Genomic DNA, 24,188 nt, shown 5'->3' with positions numbered 1-24,188 from the left:
ATAGAGTATGTTTAAAACACCGGAATGATGACCAGTGAGAGAGAGGCCTCAATCGTGACCTGTGGCTGAGCTCCCACAACGTCAAACAGTGATTGTGCGGGTTCCTGTTCTTAATCTTTATAGTTCAGATGTAAGAGACTGGAATTTTGAGGGAAAACGCATACAGGCAGAGCAGTGCCAAACCATAACATTAAAATTAAATAATAAATAGGTAAAACTTTACAAATCAATTTCTTTCAAATGAAAATAAAATAAATAGCTCAAAACTGAAACAAAATAAATGAAGAAAAAAGGAGGGATTCAAAAAACGCATTTAAATGTTTTTTTTGCATTAATATAATTTTCTGATGGGTACATTTCAATGTAGCCGTGACTTGGTTGCGCTTTTCCAAAATAACCACTAGAGGGCAGGCATGCATTATTATTTTTTTTTACATTGAAAGACAGCAAAGCAGATTGTAAAAACAGAAATAATAACAACTTTTAAAAAGTCTTTCTCACATGCAACAATGAAACAAAACGTGCTGCTGAAAGTAAATGTGACGTCTGTGCTGCTGGTCCAGATATACCCAACTCCCATCGATATCAAGCTGTATGTTCCAGTGGGAGAAAGGCTTGGCATCTACTCTCTTTAGAACCAATGCCAAAAAGACCAGAACCTACCAGCCTGCAGGCAACTCTTTTCTTAGGCCTCTCACCCTTCAGGGGAGTACTTCAACAGCCGCGGCTTCTCCTGGATCTGCTCATAAAACCCCTTCTTCCTCTAGGTTAGCAGGAGGTCAACCCCAATATCCTGGGAGTGGCCTTCAGTGTTGGATATTTCCTCTGGTGACACTAGTATACCATCTACAGACTCATTTTGTCTTCCGTGGCTCTTGCAGAATTCAGATTTTGAGGAGATAGGAACCTTATATTTTAGGGATAATTCAACAGCGATTGATAGTGACCCTGAAACCTGTCACCCCTGTCTCTACTATATTTTCCCTACTTCCTGTGTTTTGTGGCAGACCTATTCCCATGAAGCACCTGGATGGTGGAAGAGACATCACGGCCAATTTCCCTGGTGGACTTTCCCAACACTCCTCTAAACAAATGAAGGACCGTCTTCTTTGAGTTAATGGGAATCCCACCCGTGCTGTGTGCCTATCTGTTGCCCACCCTTTAGACCAGAGGTCTTCAAACTTTTCGATGCCGATAACCCCTTGTAAAACCTTTTTAGGCGTAAGGACGCCCTTCTGACAAACGTTTCTAGAAACTGGTACTCCTCATCACCAACTTTTGACAACCATAAATGCGCCTGTTAGACCTCATCACATCCATCCATCATTCATCCACCCACACTTTCACACATCCATCCATCCACCCTTTCATCCTTCCATCCATACATCCATCCTTCATCCATCCACCCTTTCATCCTTCCATCCATCCATCCATCCTTTACCCATCCACCCTTCCATCCATCCGCCCATCATTCATCCACCCACCTTTTCACACATCCATCCATCATTCATCCATGCAACCTTTTATCCATTCATACATCCATCCACCCTTTCATTCTCCCATCCATACATCCATCCTTCATCCATCCACGCTTTCATCCTCCCATCCATACATCCATCCTTCATCCATCCACCCTTTCATCCTCCCATCCATACATCCATCCTTCATACATCCACCCTTTCATCCATACATCCATCCACCCACCCTTTCATCCATCCATCCACCCATCATTCATCCCCCACCTTTTCACACATCCATCCATGCATCATTCATCCATGCAACCTTTTACCCATCCATACATCCATCCACCCTTTCATCCATCCATCCTTCATCTGTCCACCCTTTCATCCTTCTATCCATACATCTATCCTTCACCAACCTATCCTTCATCCATCCACCCTTTCATCCTTCCATCCATACATCCATCATTCATCCATCCACCCTTTCATCCATCCATTCACCCATCATTCATCCACCCATCTTTTTACACATCCATCCATCCATCATTCATCCATGCAACCTTTTATCCATCCATACATCCTTCATCCAACTACCCTTCCATCCTTCCAGCCATCCACCCTTTCATCCATCCATCCACCCTTTCATCCATCCATCCACCCTTTCATCCATCCATCCACCCTTTCATCCATCCTTCAGCCTTACATCTATCCATCCACCCATCATTCATCCACCCACCTTTTCTGTGCCTCTCTCATGGGGGGGATCAGTATCTCTCTGCGTCTTCTTCCTTCTTCTTTCCCGCTCATGGGCGGGCATCTCTGTGACTCCCTGCTGGGGGCAGGGGACGTGTGTCACGGGACCCACAGCTCCGGGCGCGCAACATCCATTGAACTCAAAGGGCTACACTACAGCCTGCTCCCCCAGCCCCCCCCCCCATCAGCTCCCCCTCCCCAGCTCGTGTATGTGAGCGCGTGTATGTGAGCCCGGCTGAAACTACTTCAGGGACACACACAGCCACACACGAGTACTTGACAGGTCTTTAAAAGATCTTTTACTTCTTAATGAGGCGTTGATGTTTTTCACACCTCGGTGTGAATTAGGCCTCCGCTGTGAGCACCCTCGATCAGCCCAATGCCAGGAACTGCACCCTGAAGAATCTGCGACCCCCTTCCCAGGACTCCACGACCCCCCTGGGGGTCGCGCCCCACAGATTGAAGACCTCTGCTTTAGACTGATTTAGTAGTTTGACTCAGGGAAGTCTGCCTTGAAAAGCTCTTCCCTGCCATGTCTCTCTTACGATCTGTGAACGTGAATGGTTGGCATCCCCGACCCATCTTCTGCGATTTAACTGTCAAGCTTTCCTTTATTCCCTCACAATGATTTAATACTGGCTTGGTTAATTCCGACTAGTGTGAGCTCCTGTAATATAGTCCTCTTGTCGTGCCCATGGCAGAGCACTACATAAGTCACCAGAGGTCGGTTTCCTTACTGAAACCTGGTTACATTCTACCGCTTTACTGGCTATTACGCTTGCTTTACCAAACAACTACTGCATGTAGAGGCTGGACAGCGTAGGGAGAACAGGTGAAGGTAAAGCAAGTGTGCATAAAGGCACTATCAAAGTCTCACTTATTGACACCTTACAGGCAGAATTATATTTCCAATCAAATTGAGCAAACTGAGAACTCAGCTAAAGAACTATTTAAAGTGCTTAATGCTTTACCTTGCCCGCGTGCTTGCTCCCAAGAAATACATGCATCACAGGCCCTATGTGGCTCATTAGCTAATTTCTTTGATGATAAAATCAATGTAATATATCTAAACCTTCTCAGAACATCTGACCAGGCATGTCAGGAGATAAGTATTGATGCACCTTCCTCCCATGAGGCTTCCAGTTTTGTAACTTTTCGCGATTTTTCCCCAGAGCCAATCCAGAAACAGCTTGCATCAGCCAAATCTGGCTATCCCGTCAACATCTGTCCCCCTATAATCTGTGCAGTTCTCTCGAGTCAGCTTGCCCCCGGTGATCTGCTCTCTAATCAACTTATAAGCCAATACCAGGAAAATGCTATCTGCATGGAAAGTAGCACAGGTGATATCGGTCCAGAAAAAGACTAATGTGGCACCCACAAACCTAACCAACTAACAGCCTATCTCGGTGCTTCCATTGCTCGGCAAGCTATTGGAGAGACAAGTAAATAAACAACCCATGGAATATCTTGAGGTTAACAAACGTCTGGATCCATCACAATCTGGGTTCAGACCGTTACATTGCAGAGAGACTACTCTGCTGGAAGTTACTGACCAAATCATGTGTTCTCTTGATGCAACTCAGTCATCCATGCTGGTGCTGTTGGAATTGTCCGCAGCATTTGATACTGTCTCTCACTCTAAGCTGATCCTAAGACTGCAGGAGATTGACATATGTGGGGCTGCTTTACAGTGGTTTGGTGACTTTCTTACCAACAGAACTCAAACTATTTATATGGGTCTTTATAAATCATGCACCATGCCATTGGGTAAGGGGGTGCCTCAAGGCTCGTGTTTGAGCCCTATGCTTTTTAGGATTTATGTTTCCCCCCTCGGCAAGATTGTCAAAGATATCGGGTTTGAAATACTATCTTATGCAGACGATACACAGTTACTAACCTCCTTTGAGAAAAACCTAACCAAAGTGAAAGACAGCTTCTCTGCCGGAATGAAAGCTATTGCTGCATAAATGTTGGAGAATTACCTCCAGCTAAATGCTGATAAAACAGCGATTATGCTGTATGGTAGGATCCGACTGCTCTGGGACCCTGACTGGTGGCCCATAGAATTAGGCATGGCCCGACTCCTAAAGAAGTAGTCAAGAACCTGAGCATTTGTCTGGATTAATCGCTCACTATGAAACATCGGGTCCTGCATCTGCTAAGGAGAGCCTTTTCTTTTCATCCTCCCTCAGCGATGAAAACCCTGTTCTGGTGATTAGCCAACAGGATTATGGTAATGCACTTCTAGCTTCTACAAATGACACATTGCTATCCAAGCTGCAAGTCATTCAGAACACTGCAGCCCATCTCATTCGCAATTTACCTTCAGGGACGGCGTCTTCCCCCATACTACGCTTTCTGCTGTAGTGTAGTTCCTATTTTCCCTATAGGCCCTGCGCATTGGAATAACATAAACAGCATTGTAGACGTAGGACTGAGGTCATCTAGGTCTCTACTGACTATGTTAGACTTAATTTAGGTTTGTGCCAGCTAGCTCAGAGGTCACTTGAAACTTTCTTGACTGAATAGGAAGTGAACAGCTTCCCTGGCTCAGACAAGAAGGGATTCAGCTTCCGAAAACCGCATAAACATGACAACTTTGCTCCCTCAGAATAAGAGTCAATCTCTAGAGTTGTGTGAAACAATAGACAGTTATCAGATGTGCATTCTTAGTTTCACCAGAGTGCAGAGAATAGAGAGACTGGCGTTTTCAATAAAAGGTATTATTTATTGAGCAGTCTTCTTTCTCATGCAAGAGAAATGAATTGCCACAATTGCAATACATAATTCAAAGTAAAGTACGTACAGTGAAAGGAGTATTATGAAATAATACTGTAAAAGCATTGATATGGTTTCTTAGCCATAAGACACTTTAAAATGGATAAAAAATATATACATATATACATAGGCTTACGTGCTCAACTGGTGCTTCTAAAATACGCCTACCCCGGTGTACCTGACCTAAGCCTAATACGTGGGAAGGAGTAAGTAAGTAGCAGTTTAAGTTAAGTAGGTTTTTGCCAAGAATCTGACTCAAGAATTCTCTCTAAGGGTTTAGTCAGCACTGTACCTTGGGAATAGAATGTAGGAGGTCTGGTATCTCTCTTTCAGGACTCGATATCCCAGTCACCCTCAAGGGTAGGCTGGAAACGCGGAGCTGGATTTTCTCGGCAGGAGAAGCGTCCGTGGGCTCTCCGCGTCTGCTGGGCTCTCGGCAAGTAGATTAGCTGCTCTGCTCCGAAACCACCACCGTGTGTTTGCTTAAGGCAACGTTGGTATATTTATACCTGAAAGGTGCCGAGTTTGACGTAAGGTTTGGACATAAGATGTCAATAAAGATGTCACTAAGAACTAGCCGTTCTTACAGTGCTCGCAGGAGTTCTATTAGAAATCAAAACAAAGCAAGCAGGGATTTCCCAGGTTGCTGGAGGTTTGGTGTGTTGAAAGAACTCGTTGTGCTTTCTAGGAATCTAAGGAAGTAGCTTTTGCCATGCCTTGGGCTGCAAGGGCGATTTTCTGAAATATGGATCTGTTTCTTATGCCATTATAGGGGTATTTATTGATTATAGCCGTGTAAGAGCATAAAATGGTAATATTGATTTAGGTTCCTAGATAAAAACACTACACCCACTCCACGATTTTATGTCCATCAATTACTAAAAACTAAGCAATAAAGATGCATGTGTATTCCAACCCACCCCAAAATACATTTTGCATTCGAAATGGTGTATGCAAAATACACGGAACGTTATAGGTACTGTACGTTTTTAAGCAGTGTAATCATTAAAAAAAATTGCATATATCTTTAGCTGAACGATTTGCGAAAATTACACATGAAATGTCTCTTAATTACAGAAAAGGTCGAGACTATTTCATCACATATAAATGAAATTGCTTGTGAGTGTGCTAGAGGCTGTGGTAACATATTGTCTCTAGATTAACTAAAAATAGAAGCTCTGTTCTTTATGAATAGTATTACTGTAAGCAGAGTACATGTGCCAAAAAAATGTAAATATTTTGGAATTTGGAAAAAAAATAATTTTGTTTTAGGGGAAAAAATAGTTCCAAATGTTTTCAGTAGCTTTTGTTTTTCAAAGCTGAAGGCCGAATTCAGAGTTCATGGGAACGCTGTGTGCCGGTTTGCTTAAAAGTTATTCTTTTGGTTCAGGGGAGAACATTACTTCAGATAGATGCGCAAAAAAACAGTCTACAGCTTCAGGTGAAAGTTCGACCAAGGATGATAATGCTGTAAATGGGCAGTCGTGAGAATGATTGCTATCATCGATGTCGGGATCAGCAATGCTCACAGAAGGTCGTACCTGGGTGATGTTGCTCTCATTTCTTGCTTCACTGCCACCACCTAATCGTAGTGGAGAAGTCTCAACGAATGCCGTCATCAGGATTGGTAACCGCTGAGGACAGCACGATGCATGAGCCGTTACAGGACTCAGCAAAGTATCGATATCCATTGGTACTGCTGATTGTACTGTAAGACAGGTGTCCAACACGCATTCTTTTCCGTATAGCATACATCGAAGCACAGGTAAGATGCAGTTCTGCCATATAGGTCTGAATGAAAGAAACCAGGTCATATTCAGATCTCTTAGCCGGGCTAATCCAAGGACTTTAGTTATGGGGTCCCGGTAGCGTATTGCTAGGATCGTTTCTTCCATTGCTGCTGGAGTCATGTCTGTGTTTTGGCTTGCCATATCGGAGCAGAAGGGTCAAAAATAAGATTCCTGCTACGAGTCCCAAAAGTAGTGGTAGGCCACCAAAGACCAAATGGACAAAATTGGGAAAGATGCCCAGGACTGATTCGAAGGGTGTTAACATTCCCGAAAAAATTGTCTTAAATACATTTGCGATACCACTGGCATCTGACATATTTAGGATTTGGCTTAGCATTTCCGCGAAATGCACTGGGCAATTAGTTGATAAAAGTGTATGTATCTCTGCCGTTGTCCTTGCAACTTTAAGATCATACATTTCTTTTGATGACGAAATAGGCACTGTTGTCTGTAAAAGCACAGACTTCATTCTGCTTAAAGCATCAATTCGTATAGAAGAGATATTCAACGGAGGCCAAATCGTCGCCTCGGTATCAGTAGGGACGGTTGGATACAATGCTTGCATACAGCAAGTGACCATGGAACTAACGCTTACGAGATATGCTTTTCCTGGCACCATGCCACAACAGCTGTGGTCCGTTATTAGAACGTAACTCCTGTTAGAAAGTTGTCTAAAGAATGGCTCTATTCGTGTTGCAGGTGTGCCGTGCTGGTGGCATGAAAGGTTATTTGAAGTCCCCTCACAGGCCCCATGTAAATTAATACCTTGGCACAGAAGTATATCGCTTAGTGATTGTTTACAATTATTACCACTAAGAAATACATTCTGGTTTTTGTCACTATAACATGTGTGTGTATAAGGTAATTTCCATGATGACTTAATGCACCCTTTACCCAACCTTTCATACTGGCCTGCTGGTATATACTCTTGGCATTTTTTAAATTGGAAAGTTTTTATCGGAATTGTGATAATCCCGTGTATTATCCATTCAATGACAGGTCTTTCTGACATTGTCAATGGTAATCTCTCAAGTTTTTCAATGCTCAGAATCGTATAGTCTGCTCCTTTTTGTGCCAAACTGATTTGTTTATTAGTAAGGTTAAAGATAGAGAATAATGACGTTGTGCTGATTAAACGCCAAGGCATATATCCTGAACGCAGATTTTGCAACATCCAGCCTAGCTGTACAATAGAACGTAATTAGGACTGACCATGTTGTAACATTAGCAAGTCCTGATCTATTATATCTATAGCAGATGATACAATACTGTCCAGTGAATATATTCTGGAGGACAGAGTCATTAACCCATTGTCCACACAGAAAGTGATTTTTCCAAATTAATACGATCAAGTTCTCGTATTTTCTCTGCTGTCTCAATTTGAGTCACTTTCCAAGCTTCGTTGTATGCAGCGTATATACTGACCGCTATGAAACTTTTTTACGCTGTTTGCGTGGTCCCATTATGAAATCGCGCAAGTCAGCACCGTCTTTAAGTAAAGTCAGGTGTTGCTTAATTTCTACCAGTGTGGATGTTTGGAGCCATTCAAGGCATAGTTTCCCTACACTGTATGTTGTTACTATCCCTGGATGTTGTCTCTGGGAGTATCTAGGGTCTGGTCTGGTCATTTTTAACCCCTGTATTTTGTTCAGGAATCTATCTTGACATTTATTTGTGTCTGTTGGCCAGATTAACCACTTTTTCCAATCAGGATGTGTTCTGTTTTGATGTAAAATTTGGGATACGTCTATCTCAATATCTGTGGTTGTGTTATCAGGTATTGGCTTTGGAATAGACGGTTTGTTTAAGTCTTTGATCTTGGCTAGGCCAAAACAGGTAGTTTGTTGAATGGTGTCATTCAAGAACATTATTTGTTCTGGGATCATGAAGGCTCGAAATAATGCTTCTAGGCCTTGTACCTGCCATTCTTTTGTACCCCAGATGGTATTTTTCAATGTTGTTTTTCCAAAAATCAAAACCAAATGTAATAATTTTTTCATAAAATGTTTCCGAATAGATCAATATAGTATTTGTCAGCATGTTTTTTGTCCCTGTTTCATCTAACAGTTTGTAATAAAATGTTTCTGCATCACTTGTGTTAAACCCTGAGAAGTATGAGAATTCCTCATAGAATGTTTTTGAATGGCTTTTAGGTGGAGTTGCACAATGTTCCCATTGATTATATTTAAAAACATTTCTAGGTTGAGCAGATTTATGCAAATAATGGTCTGTATAGTGGTTATAGCAATACATCTGTTCATAATTCGATGAATTTTGCTGACATTACTAAATGTGACATCATATTATTTATGCTTTCAAAGTCCCAATCATCAGAGAATGTACTTGGTTTTACAAAATCACTTAATGAAACCTTAAACTGATGAGGATATTTCAAGAGTTCGACCGGTCCATATATTTCGTAATCCGTTTTGTCCCAAACTACCCCGCCGGGTATTGGAATGGCTGTTACATTCACTGATGACAGTTCTCTTTTCTCGATGTGAGATGACTTGTGTGGCTTTAGGACCATGTTGATGTTCTGACTTGCTCTGTCCATTGTACTGTAATAAATGTTCCTAAAATTAGAACTAAAATTAGGCAGAGTAGGAGTATGAGTACCCCTAATACAATCCAATATTCAATCAATGGTGCATTTAGATATGCTTCTATGAGTTGATGAAAGAGTTCTGTTACTTTGTCTTTAAAAGTTTTTGTTGCTGGCGTTACTTCAGGGTCGCTTTCATCTTCAAAAAAGTTATCGAAATTGATGAAGTAGCCAGATGCAGTTCTGTCAATTGTTGGGATTGCTTTTTCAATTTGTCTTTCATTAGCACAGTCTGAGGCTACATCGTTGTAGACAGGTGTTTCTTGACGAACTGTTTCAATTTGGGTTTCAAGAGGCACAAGTTCCATGGCATTGTTGCATAGTCCTTTTGTGTTCACTGCAGGTTTATCAAATGTGATTAGTTTCTCAGTTTGAACCTCTTGGATAGTAGCAAATTTTGGTATTCTGCTATTTCTTGGGAGTCCAATTGGCCTACTACTTATTATTGGCCACATGATTGTGGTTTTACCAGGTCGATGGATACAACTCGGTTCTCCTTTTTACCAGCAAGGGGCGGTAGTACAACTGATCTCGTTCTGTTTACTGCTAAGACAGGTACTGCTTTTCTGTAAGAAGGCCCAAATTCCTTCTTCACCGCTATTTTCTCTCTGACCAGATCCCCAATCTTTGGAATCCAGACAGGTCTTGCTGGGACAGGTGGTGTGTCTTCAGTGGTTGTTGGCTGTTGTTTTAACTTTATGTTGCTCAGGGCTTTTCTTGTTTCATTTAAGTCCTGTAAAACAGCCAAACGATCTTTGATGTCAAAGCATTTTTTCTTATCTTCTACCACTGAAGTTAGACTATCCAAATCCTGAACATACATTCTAGTTCCAAACAATAGTTCTAATGGGCTGAAACCTTTTAGAGAATTTCTTGGCAGATTATTAAAACTACGTTGGACACTTGTTAAATGCTGGACCCCCCCATCACCCGAACCTAGTACCTTTGCCGTTATAGATTGCTTTATGTCTCGGTTTTTTCTTTCCACAATCCCGTTTCCCTCAGGATGGAAGGGACAAGAGTACCACAACCCGATACCCATACTGGTCATGGCCTCCTTATAAGCTCGAGAGCTAAAAGCAGGACCCTATGCAGAATGTAGCATGGCAATTACGTATGTGCCGATAAAGACTTGCAAATCTTTTATAACAGTTCTGGCGTCAGCCGAGCGCTGGGGCCACATTTTAAAAGTGAATTTAGTCTTAAAAGAAATGAATAGGACGCTGGATTTTATGTATAGATAGCCTTATGCTAACTACAGAAATGGCCATGGCAATACTCCGGTTGGCTCGTTACTGCGATCTCTGTTGCAGTCTGGACAGCTTTTTGCAAATTTATAATGTTGCAGGCTCATCCCCGGCCACCAGTATTCTGATTGTAATTCTGTCAGAGATTCCTTCATCTGTTTGTGCCTTGGACTTTCACCCATGTGTGCGTCTACTATTAATAAGATTCACCTGTTCATGTTTGGAATTACCCTATCCTCCACTCCAGGGATTTGAGCAAAAGGAACGGAATTTGCATCTATTACATATGTATAATTGAGTGGATAGTTCACGGGTAGTGCTGCACAGTTGCCTTTTGAAGACGTTTTTACCGCCATCATGGTTTCCCCGTCTATGTATTTTTCTGAATGCTTTTTTGTGGCTACGGAAGCTGGTTTAGTTACTTCCGCTGTGGCTGTATTAGCCAATGAATTCCCTGCAACGTGAACGCCATCACGTCGATGACTCAGAGTGTGTATCACGTGAGTCTTTCGTAGTTCTTTCTGTAAAAGAACTACCTGTTTCCAAAGCATTTTATGCTTGATTGTGGCGGCTGTGTCATCTTTGTAATCATTTTGAACCCAGTTCTGCAAATCATTATTGTAAGATTTGACGCAGAAATGCGGATCGCACACTATTAGTGTAGGGAATTCGCGATCGGTATTTTCAAGCGCCATCTTGAATGCTAGTAGTTCAGCTCGCTGAGCTGTACAATCTACTAGAGATTGTGTTTTAGTGACCAGTCGTCTAAATTTTCCTTTGTGCCAACGACCTTTAACAATCACGCACGCAGCACTGTAAGCTTGTTTGCCCCCAACTGCGAGTTGCGCTGATTCGTCTGTATATATTATACATCCGTAGTGTTCTAGAGGCAGGATTTCGGTTGGCAGAGGACATTCATATTCATATTGTAAAAATTCTTGTGTTTTTAGATTAGGATCAAATTCATATACTACGTCTGTTGCAGCAAGAGAATTAACCCATTGGATCCATCTCGGATGCAGGGCTTTAGCATTTGGAATGCTCGCGTTTGTTACCGCTTCTAGAGCTGGTATCGGTGTAAAGATTAATATTCGTTTACCTTGTGCTAGGGCCCTTTCTTTTGCTACAGCAGTCTGAACCACAGTTAGAATTTTTTCCGTTGAACTGAATTTTATTTCAGCTTTTGTGTACAAGTGTGATTTGTAAGCTATGGGTACCGTTTCTCCCTCATTAGAGGTCAGGTGCGTGAATCCGCATCTTCCTGGGATGACTCGGATTACAAGGTTGCGTGTATTGTCACGCGTTTCTAATTTTGTTTTAGCTAACATGTCTGTTTGCAGTGATCTCAAAATTTCTGTGTGTTTTTGAGTCCAAGTTATTGGTTTGAAATCAGGTTTTATTAATTCTTAGAGAGGTTTAACCCTCTCTGCATAATTTAGAATGTAAGTTCTTCCAAAATTCAGGAAGCCTAGTATCGATTGTAAGTTCTTCAGCATTTTTGGTGCTTAGAGTACAGCGCACTTCTCTAAGCAGTTGTCTGCTAGGCTTTTGCCTTCACTTAATAATTCATATCCTAAAAATAGGACAGTTAGATGGGCATTTCGTGACTTTTTAAAGGTGAATTTGTAACCCTCTGCTGCAAACCCGAGTATTATGGTGTTCACTCTTTTCAAGTGAGTATCCAAGTCGTCGTCTGTGAGATAGATGTCATCGACATAGGATAATGCCTCATCATCATATATTTGTAGTAACTCTGTTACTCTTGCTGAGAATAATCCTGGGCTATTCTTGAATCCCTGTGGGAGTCGACAGAACTTTTTCTGTGACCCCATTATTGAGAAAGCGGTTAAATACCTGCTTTCTGGTGCGATATTTTGACAAAAGAACCATTAGAGATGTCTAATGTTGTTTTGTATTTTTTGAGAATTATGTTATTCATTAGTGCCGCACTGTGCGAATTTTGTACCGCAAATGTTTTGCAACATGAGTTAAGGTGTCTGTAGTCCAAGACTAGACAATATGAATCGTCTGGTTTGGAGACAGGAAACAAAGGATTGTTCATTTGAGAGATGCATGTTTCAATCACCCCTTGGTATTCAAGTTGATCTAAGATCTCCCTGACCTGTTTTTTAGCTTCTTGCATAATTGGGTACTGCCTTTGTGCAGTTGGTTGACTTTTTAATTGGATTTTGTGAGGAGGAGAGTCCTCATCCCATCCTACATGATTCTTGTATAATGCAGGTGCTTGAGCTACTGCCCATTTCCTGGCATATATGTATTTTCTATGTATTGGAATATGATTTGAGAAGGCAGGCATAATCATTTCTTCGCCATGAGGGCACTCCTTGACAAACTCTGGGGGCCAATTTCTCGGCTAACAGGATGTCATAGCCTTTTGAGAGGTTATCCCAAAACAGACCCCTTACCTTCCTAGTCTTATCTCCATCTATACGCAATGTTATTTTGTATATTTTATGAGGTTCGCTAACTCTGGTATCTGCAGTTTCCACCTGAATGTATTCATTCGTGTCCACTGTCTCCAGATGATTCATCAGGATCTTGCGAGCTATGGTGATTTCTGCTGCGCTGTCTAGCATTTTCTGTGCCCACTCTCCGTTTTTCAGCTGTGTCCTCAGTATCCTCGGCATGTTCGATTATTTTAATACTGAGTACCTTCTTTTTTGGAAATTGTAATTTTTTACTTTGAGCAGGTTCCTTGTCTTTGGACTTGACGTGCTCTTCCCTGTGTTCTGACCGTCCTCTTCTTTCCGATTTCTGCGAAAAAGATCGAGAGGGACGTGTATCAATATCTTGATATCTATCAGGTTTTTTCAAATTATCCCTTTTTCTAAGGTTGTATCTTTTTTCAGAGGGCTCCCTTTGGGGAGACTGGTGTTCTCGGCTCGGAGCTCTTTCCCTCCGCCGAGGAGACCTTCCTCTGGACTGGAATCTTTTTTCTTTGGGAGTTGATTGTTTATTTCCATCCCAGCTCTTTTTTGGAGTGTTCATATTATTCCTAATGAATATCTTTTCAGGATTTTCAAGTAGTTGGGGTTTTACCGGTTTCCCACCCAAACTATCTCTTCCTAATTCTTCATAGGATTTTTCTATGATTCTGGCAGTTCAATTGGTTGATCTGTTATATCTGTTTCTTTCAATTTGTGGCGGATCGCCACAGATGCTGCTTCTCCTTTTATGTTGGCTAATAATATAGCCGAGACCTGCTTAAAGTCTTTCAGTAATTTCATACCAAGGGTTAAAGCAGGTTCTGGACCGTATTCATTCTGAATTTGTTTTAGCACATCTGGTATTACCACCAGAGACGGAACACCATGTGTTTTTGTGTAAATGGAAGCAAAGACTGTGCCCCAAGTGTCACAGTCCTCCACATGTGGTGCGACCCCCATTGGAAGGCTGATGGTCAGAATTCTGTGTTTCTCAATAGGGGTAGTATTCGGGAATACTGCTTCTATTTGAGTTATTTTCTGTGCTAGCCAGAATGGAATTTGTTCCCGTTTTGCAGGTGTTTTTTTCCCAGACATGATTGTATGTTCTGTGGTGTAATTTTATTTGTGTTCCCCTGATGAGGGGTCAGCTGTGGAATATTAACAGCTGGTTGGACTGTTGCAGTCCGCATTACATATTGGACTAACTGTCTGTGAATTTCAATTAGTAATTTTAGCTGGGCTAAAAGTTCTTTGTCTGACATTTTATCAATGTCAGGATGTGGTGTGTAGCTGGCTAGAACCGGCCACGTTGCTTCCGGTCTACCTAGTGGACCGAGCCTGGTGATGTGATCATTATGTTTTAGGGCGCCTTTAAACCAGAGCAGGTGCTCTTGGTAATTTAGTGGGATTTCAATATCCTCGAAAGGAGTATATTCTTCCGGAGGTGCCTCTATTTTGTAATAGTGGAATTCGTGTGTTGTAGCGTTTGCCGCTGGAAAGTTTACCCATGTATAGAATACCTCTGTCTGCCCATATTCTTGTGCCTCTATCTCGAAAATGACTGTACCACCTCGTGATGACAGTCCGTTTTCTATAAGTTTTAAGGTTATAGTTTTTCTCATGTTGACCGGAATGAGGATAGCATTCTGGTCATTCTGTAGGAGACTTGTGTCATCCTCTATTAGTCGGGCTGCTAATTTAGCTGCTTCCCTTTCGTCTTCACTCCCTGGCATTTTTACTGTCAGGAAGGTTTTTGTTGCAGATCAAGTTTCAAGGAGACAAAAGATTAGGTGCACAATATTTTGGAACACTGTATCCTTCAACGTTGACTAAACCAGAAACTCTACATAGGAATCTCTTCCTACTAAGTTCCGGCGGATTTTAACCTTTCACCACTCCAGACGTCTATTGGAGTATTTACGGGAGAAAGGGTCTGCGTGAAAAAGCACAACTGAGTTACTCTAACGTCTTGCGTTAGTTTTATCGCCTTACCAAACGTTGGGCGCCATGTAGTGTAGTTCCTATTTTCCCTATAGGCCCTGCACATTGGAATAACATAAACAGCAGTGTAGACGTAGGACTGAGGTCATCTAGGTCTCCACTGACTATGTTAGACTTAATTTAGGTTTGCGCCAGCTAGCTCAGAGGTCACTGGAAACTTTCTTGACTGAATAGGAAGGGATCAGCTTCCCTGGCTCAGACAAGAAGGGATTCGGCTTCCGACAACCGCATAAACATGACAACTTTACTCCCTCAGAATGAGAGTCAATCTCTAGAGTTGTGTGAAACAATAGACAGTTATCAGATGTGCAGTCTTAGTTTCACCAGAGTGCAGAGAATAGAGAGACGGGCATTTTCAATAAAAGGTATTATTTATTGAGCAGTCTTCTTTCTCATGCAAGAGAAATGAATTGCCACAATTGCAATACTTATTGCAAAGTAAAGTACGTACAGTAAAAGGAGTATTATGAAATAATACTGTAAAAGCATTGATATGGTTTCTTAGCCATAAGACACTTTAAAATGGATAAAAAATATATACATATATACATAGGCTAACGTGCTCAACTGGTGCTTCTAAAATACGCCTACCCCGGTGTATCTGACCTAAGCCTAATACGTGGGAAGGAGTAAGTAAGTAGCAGTTTAAGTTAAGTAGGTTTTTGCCAAGAATCTGACTCAAGAATTCTCTCTAAGGGTTTAGTCAACACTGTACCTTGGGAATAGAATGTAGGAGGTCTGGTATCTCTCTCTCAGGACTCGATATCCCAGTCACCCGCAAGAGTAGGCTGGAAACACCGGAGCTGGATTTTCTCGGCAGGAGAAAAGACAGCGTCTTTCTCAGCGCGTCAAAGAGGAGGGGCAGCGTCCGTGGGCTCTCCGCGTCTGCTGGGCTCTCGGCAAGTAGATTAGCTGCTCTGCTCCGAAACCACCACTGTGTGTTTGCTTAAGGCAACGTTGGTATATTTATACCTGAAAGGTGCCGAGTTTGACGTAAGGTTTGGACATAAGACGTCAATAAAGATGTCACTAAGAACTGTCCGTTCTTACAGTGCTCACAGGAGTTTATTACAAATCAAAACAAAGCAAGCGGGGATTTCCCAGGTTGCTGGAGGTTTGGTGTGTTGAAAGAACTCGTTGTGCTTTCTAGGAATCTAAGGAAGTAGCTTTTGCCATGCCTTGGGCTGCAAGGGCGATTTACTGAAATATGGATCTGTTTCTTATGCCATTATAGGGGTATTTATTGATTATAGCCGTGTAAGGGCATAAAATGGTAATATTGATTCAGGTTCCTAGATAAAAACACTACACTGCATTGGCTACCAGTCCAGAAAAGTATTCTTTTTTTAATCTGTTGTCTTATTCATAAAGCTCTGATGGCTAAAGGCCCAAGTTATCTATCTGTTAAACTCATTCCTTACTGTCCAGTCAGACTCTTAAGCTCTTGTGACAAAGCACTACTCACCATTCCATTGGGTGAGACAATCTCACATTGGGGCAGCATATCTTGCCCCACTTTACTGGAATGAGTTGCCTTTCCAGGTTTACCTGTGTACTGAGCATTATAGGTTTAGAACATTACTAAAAACAGTGCTGTTTAAATTCCTAGGGCCTCATTTATGAAAAGTGACGCATCGCTGCGTGAAAACAGCGATGCGTCACTTTTCACTGCGCACTCCTTGCGACACCAATGATGCGTCATATTTAATGTATGACGCATCATGTCGCAAGGACTTACAGATACGTCAGTATTTCAGACGTATCTGTAAGCGCAAAAGTGTCGCATTGCTGGAGTGTGTCACAAAAGTGACGCAACTCCAGCATTGCGTTCTTTCACATGGGGAAAGCCCCATGTGAAAGGGCTTGCGTCAGTCTTACGCCTGCTGTGAGGCAGGCGCAAGATTTTGACGCAACAGCATCCTAAAAGTGACGCAGTGAAATCTCATAGATTTCACTGCGCCTCTATTACGAGGCTTTTTGCGCGGGAACGCCCCCTCTGCATACATTATACCTGACGCAGGTATAATGTGGCGCAGGGGTTTAAAAAGTGACGCATCTACTTAGATGCGTCACTTTTTAAATATGGCGCAACAAGGTGCATATTTTACGCCGCTGGTGCGTCACAAAAAGTGACGCACCGGCGGCGCAAAACTGACGCAAGGCCTCATAAATAAGGGCCCTAGATTTCTTTTTACCAGTATCCTGCCAGGCACCGAGAAACCCCTCCTGGGGTGATTTGCACGCATTTTAAATTAGATGAACATTACATATGGCGGACGCATCCATCATGTTTGCGATGAAGTAACCCATTCACCAAATTCTAAATCAGGCCTTAAGTGTGAGTAATAATTTTAATCCATAATGGCCTTGTATGTCAGTTTCCCTCTGCATCTAACAACTACTTTAAAATCTCCTTTGACCACCATAATCCAAATGCCCCCGAAGAACACTGTCAAAATTTGTGACTTGAAACTAGTTTTCTGAATCAAGTGTTATATAAGTGTGAAAGGTTCAGCTAAAGCATTCACAGCCTGATTCATCAAAGACCCGTTTTGCGAGTCTCTAATAGCGATTCATAAGGAATCGCTATTACAGACTCGCAAAACGGGATTCATGTAGGAATCGCAAAATAAAATGCGATTCCTACATATTCCTTATTTGCGATTAGCAAACTGCTAATCGCAAATAAGGAATAACTCCCCATTCATTCCTATGGGCCAAAAGGCCCATAGGAATGAATGGGGAGTATTCCTTATTTGCGATTAGCAATTAACTGATCGCAAATAAGATAGCGATTTAAAGGGTGCCAGGGGTGTCCAAAGGACACCCTGTTGCACCCCTTAAATGCAATTTTAAACAGGTGTTGCTCACACACATGTCCAAACGACATGTGTGTGTGCAACATGCAACTTAGAAAAATGCTTTTAAAAGCATTTTTCTAAGTTTTCGCTTTTTACCACGAGGTTTGACCTCGCGGTAAATAGCGGGCCGAAATTGTGATTTCGCTATTTAAAAATGGATGATGAATTGCATTTAAGGAATCTCAAATAGAGATTCCTTAAATGTAATTCATCGCAAAATAGCGAAATCGCTATTACCGATTTTTGCATTTGGGATGATGAATCCCAAATGCAAAAATCGCACTCGCAAAGGGCCAGATTCTCAGAATCTGGCCCTTTGCGAGCGGAATTCAGCTTGATGAATCAGGCTGTCATTTCTTTATGAGTACCACCAAAATAAGTAGCTCAGAGTTTAAGTGATTTATGTTTAACATGACAAATTCCATTTGAGATAAGATTTCTATATTTATGAATACTGCAAACTTAAGCACAGTGCTTTATTAACATGTTAACAGGCCTAGTACTGAGCCCAACAATAGGGGGTACTGTACGCCAGGGGCACTTTGCCTGAAGTCTGTCCAAAAAGACCGCAGGAAGGGAAACTGGAAATTAGTTAATAGCCATCTTTGAACAGTATTTCATTTGGGTTTTAGAGAGGCAAAATAACATTTTGATGACTTGAATTAAATATTTTACAATGATATTCAAACATTGGCAGAGTTGTTCATTATATTGCAAAGCATTTTGTTTTTTATGAGACTTTTCAAATTAAATTAGAATTTTGTGATAGAGACCCTGAGTCTCCACACTACAGTGGATAAAAAAAACAATTATTAAAGCCTTACTGGGGTTTTGAGTAGACTTGCCTGAACAACTGAATAAAACTAGATGTTTCCAGTTTGATATTGGTTAAAAAAGAGTGTAGAGTGCGTCATTCACATGATAAGAAAATATGGTATCAAGGGGAATGCTGCTGAAATTCAATAGTCCATGTATGTAAGAAATTGTGGTACTGGCTAAGAGGGGTGGAAGCCCTAGTTAAGCAACAGTCCTCAACAGGGTGAACCACAAAAGTCACTAAATTAACCTGTTCTTGTCCCTTTGGTAGCTTGGCACAACAGCACAACCTTTGAGCCAATGTTTAAAGCATTTATGCATCACACAAACAAAAATAAAGTGAAAACACATCACAAGAAAATTCCCAAACCAATTAAGAAAAATAGAGGGATATATGACGGTACAACGCGTGCTTTTACAACACGTACCGTTACAACGCAGGTTTTACAACACAAGTCGTTACAACGACTTGCGTTGGGGGGTGCTGGATAGTAATTCCAATACGTAGAAGTGGAGATGTCCAATTGTAAAAAAAGCACCTAGAAGCACAAAGCACCAATTGCGGTCTTCTGGTCACGCTAGACTGAAGGAAAGTCAAACATTTAGACCAACCGTGATTGAGTTCAGGTCAGGTACAAGTACGAGGTTAGTCACGCTGAAGTCACGCTGAAGAGTTACCTTTTCAAGTCCGGCGCAAAGAGTTTGCGCTGGAGGAGACCACAATGAGGAGGGTTTTGGCACAGAGATCAGGTCGAGCATCGCAAATGCTCGTTTCTGTAGCCAGAAGATTCGGTCGTCACTGAAGTTTCTCGTTGGCAGTTGTCAAGCGGCGGCAGTACCAGCAGGCCCTTTCGCAATCATGAGGAGCATCAAATTCAGGGTTTATACTTTTTCTTCTTCTAGGAGCTTCCACTGATGCCAGGCAAGGGTCCAGGTTCTGGGGGGCAGCGCTTGTGGATCAGGGCTTTCTCCAGCAGAAACCAGAAGCAGCGATCAGGCCGGTCCTGGTGCATGTCTAGTTGCAGTTGACATGTTGCAGGGAGGCCCCTGAAGCTTGTTGTGTCTCTGTAGCTCACACAGGAGGTCAGACAACTGATCCTTGGAGTCACACTAGGTAGCCTTGGAGCAAGGCAAGTAGGTCCAGTCTTTCCTCTTCAGACAGCAAAGCAGTCCTTAAAGCAGCGGGCAATCCTCTGTCAGCAGGGTAGCCTTTCTTCTGAAAATTCTGCAGGTCCAGAAATGTTCTGATGAGTGGCACAGCAGGCCCAATATTTATTCTGGAGCCAGGCTTTGTGTGGGGCTACTCCCTGTACTACTCAACTGGGCCTGGAAAGTTAATTTTCTTTCCCTCGTCAAGGCTCCGAACCGACTGGGGTGACAGAAAGCATGGCAGGCCTTAAGCCAAGTTCCTTAGTGTGTTCAGTAGGCACCTAACCCCCTCTTACATTACTGTATGGAAGCAATACACAAACCCCAACAGCAGAGCCATTTACAGTCATGTGACACATGACACTGGCAGAAAGGCATAGCTAGTTGGGACAAGAAACTACCAATTTCTAAAAGTTGAATTTTCAGACTTGTAACTTAAAATCTGACTCCACCATTAAAGAGGATGTTAAATTACAATTCATTTGAATATAAACAGTACATTTATACCTACTCTTGATCTAAAGTTAACACTTATTAAATCTAATAAGGTAACCCAGTGTTAGTCAATGGGAAAGCGTAAACAGTATAAAACAAATTTAGGAGTTATTCACGGCTAGGACATATAAAACTTAAGTACACATGTCTTACGATTTAAACACATTGCACATTGTCTTTTGAACCTGTAGGACCTACTTTAGGGGTGACTTACAAGTGTTTAAAAGGGTGGTTGAGGCCGGACAAAGGGTGTATTTTGCCAGGTCAAAAAGGCAGTTTAAAACTGCAGTACATGCTGCAGTGGCAGGCCTGCGGGTGCACAAAGGAGTACTTCAGGTCCAGTAGTATTGTTCAATTTACAGTCCCGGGGCACTGGCAGTACAATTTAGTAGGGGAGTTACAAGTAAATTAAATATATTAATTAGGTGTAGATCAATTTTACCATGTTTGAAAGAGACAGCACAAGCACCTAAAGCCAGCAAAATCGAATTCATCAAACAGGATGGTTGAAGGAAACCAGTTTATTGGAAAACCACGCAAAGGAGGTTAGGTCTGAATAAAATCATTATACACTTAATTTTGCTGTCAGAATAACACTGTAGAAAAGACCTGACTAAAAGGCTTCGCAGCAGGAATGTTATTGTCCAGGGGGAGCAGGTGCTCCAACCTGGAGAGACAACATGGGATCTCAGACCCATTAATGCAATTGTGGTGTTACAGGGTCCCACCTCATAACCTATCTTATGGTATTAGCAAGCCAATTTCCTTTACTTCCCTTGCAGAAAAAAGACAAAAAATTAAGTGAGGCTCCTGCCTATTTTCACCCATTACAGAAACTCACTTACCTGTTCGATCAATAGCTACAAATATAAATGCATGCAGTCCACTTTCTTAGTTTTCAAACTTGATTTTTCTGAATATTTGCAATGAAACAATCTTTCTTCCAACAAAATAACTATATTTTTTTGAGTACATACTTATCACTAAGCTTTATCTGCCTGCATTAGCATTCCACAAGTGACATCCTCTTTTCTTTCAGGGAACAGTACTTGTATTTGCACAGGATTGTATGTTTTTTAACAGTTTTATTTATGATCTTTAAGTGACAACAGCTGAGCAAATGAAATAGACACATTAAGCAGGTAAAAAACTGTCATGAGTGACACAATACAGCAACAAGCCAGCATCCCTTTTCGAATATTTGGGATTCGGTTTGAAACCTACGATTATCGCATGCTACACCCCAAAATTTAGTAATCACTGTTATTTGCCTGCCTCTGGAATTACTGGTACCCTCCCAGTAATCATACTTCCGATGCAGGAGAATAATGGAGCCACACATTCTGTGGGCCAATGTGTATCAAAACGAGGGGTTTCCTTAAGAGTTTTGTGTGTGCAGGTTCCTTTGCTTAACTCAGTCAGTTACTGGTTTACATCTGTAGCTTGTGAGCAGAACTCAAATGCCATTGGATTAACGTGGCCATTGATATACATTTAAACAGCTTTTCTAAGTATCAGTGCGTACATAGAATAGTGGTATGTGGTCATTTAATGTTAGATTACAGTTATACAGTTTATTTTCTGGTGAATAAACATGAACGGCAAGAAGCGTTGCAGCTTTGTTCGTTTTTGTTTGTGGCTGCACAAGCTGATCGTTTTGTGCTGTGTTGGCCATCCACATTTGCAAACCAATGACAGCTGTTTATATATTATTCTCACCATCACAAGGTAGTAGTAAAACTGTTTTGTGCATTTTCAAGTAAAATCATTACAGGCTTAACATTTATCAAATCAAAATGTGTGTTTCCTGAGAGGGCATGTAGGCAACATGTCAGGTATCTTAATGTTCATGCTTAATAAATGGACCAATTTCCTTTTAAAATATATGTACCATCAAAAATGAACAAAAGAGGTGCATTGCTTGCTTTGAGATGGGAATGTCCCCTCTTAGTAAATGGGTGTTTACCCATCCCCTGAGTGCACTCCTGCCTGGGAAATTGGTTTTCTGACTTGTATTTTGGTCTTGGCATCACACTAATCTAGCCTGTGAGTAGATTGTCTGTGACAATGCAGGTTCAGCATATGTCCTGTGGACTCAAGGTCCACACTAATTGTGCTATCATATTAGGCAATGGACTACTGTCCTTTTCCTGGGTACATCAGGTAAAGTGGTGGTAGCAGCATACTGTGTTTTGTGAATTTATAGGGTGACCACACATTTTGATCTGTATCAGTGAGAGTGCAGTTGACTGATCCATCTTGTGTGAAACTATATATGAAACCCATAATCGTGTGCTGATATTCGAAGTGTTTTTGAATAAATGTGTATAGGCAGTACATGTGTAGTACATGTTTGGTAATCTGTGTATGTTGCATGATACTGGTGGAATTTAGTATGGATATTATTACTGGTGTATCACAGTACAAGAAGGAAGGTGAGGATAGCATCCCCAAAGACTGGAATCATATTGCCTGCATTCCTAAAGCTGGAGAGAGGAGATCCATGCACTGAAGTGATGACAATTGTCTTTAAAAATTCAATTTTAGCAAAGTACTGCTATTTAGTTCTTCATAACCACTGTCGTTTTGTTGGGGGTGAGGGGAAGGAGTTTACTTACTCGTATCTATCTCTGATTACTGCTGATGTCTGCTGGTTACTGTTGCCTACGGTGTCCTCTGCCCCTACCCCTACACACAATTTCCTTTTGAAGCCTGTGACTGCTGGTCCTCACTACTTTGGGAGTCAAATGTGAAAAGGTTTGTTCTTAGCAAAGTCTAAAGACTAATAGAAGGACGGACCCCAGGACATTAGTGGCAAATTACCTTAAGCCCAGTAGCCCCTGTCTGACCTGAGGCCTCCTGAACGGGGCCTGATAGCTTGTGATTATGGATGAGTCCTTTAAATCTGTCTGCAATAACATGACGTATTATTAGGTGATGAGATCCTAAACATTCGTGCAACTGTATATCACTGAATGGTGTACACATTAAAACACAAAAATCAAGTTTAGTGCTCCAGAGAAATGATAACATGTCAGTAACTTATTATTGAGACTGCAAGTCCTGGAGCTTACAGACTAACTCCACCGGCTGGCCTCAGATGAGAACCCCACCTGCTTCTGAACTGTCGAGCAATGTGCAGCACTGACATTTTGCAAATCAATAAATTAAATCAACATCGCATTACTCATTTATGGTGACTTTGTTCTTCAGTGTTCACGAAAACCCACTTCTCATGCCATTACATTGTACAGGGGTGTTTTTTTCTCACGTTTATCAAGTACAGTAAAGCTCCCCTAGAAACAATGAGATAAATGCATGTAAAAAGAATCACAAATTACATCAAATGACTTACTTTGAAGAGCTGGAGAAAAGCTTCTTAGGACTGTGAAACTTGGGCTAATGTCAGAGCACACTCCTGTAGTGTAGTATTGACTTCCGCACTGCTGTGCCCACAAAGGACCACATGTCTTTGAAAGGAGAAATAAAGCTGCATTAGACTTATTTACAGTCCAACATTTTTTAAGTTTCGTTTCATTCAATGGTTATTATTACGATAGAAATTAGATAAACTTCAGTAAGGATACAAAACACAATTTGCAATTTGCTGATTGGATCCTGGGGCAGATAATTACATTGTGCTGTATGGCACGACAATTGTTTTCTGTGTAAAAACGAGGATGGAGGGGTTATCCCCTTTTTTGTGTTATATTAAGCATGTTGCAGAAGGTGTGGAAACTTAGCGCAAAGCTTTTAGTTCAAAAGTCAAAGTACAACTCATTTCAT

The 24,188-nt window shown here is 41.6% G+C and overlaps 1 protein-coding gene across 2 annotated transcripts in view; it reads right to left on the bottom strand.

The window, feature by feature from the left end:
* The window catches only part of ITGA2 (integrin subunit alpha 2), a 616,173-nt gene that overhangs the window by 267,023 nt on the left and 324,962 nt on the right, over window positions 1–24,188 (bottom strand). For both annotated transcript variants that reach the window (XM_086960619.1, XM_086960620.1), the window contains exon 5: window positions 23,758–23,872. In XM_086960619.1, the coding sequence (XP_086816745.1) occupies window positions 23,758–23,872 (115 nt within the window). The remainder of the gene's footprint in view (window positions 1–23,757; window positions 23,873–24,188) is intronic.

Source organism: Lissotriton vulgaris, chromosome 3_1 (genome assembly GCF_964263255.1).
Source record: "Lissotriton vulgaris chromosome 3_1, aLisVul1.2, whole genome shotgun sequence".
Classification (NCBI taxonomy): domain Eukaryota; kingdom Metazoa; phylum Chordata; class Amphibia; order Caudata; family Salamandridae; genus Lissotriton; species Lissotriton vulgaris.
This window is presented reverse-complemented; position numbering and strand designations above follow the sequence as displayed.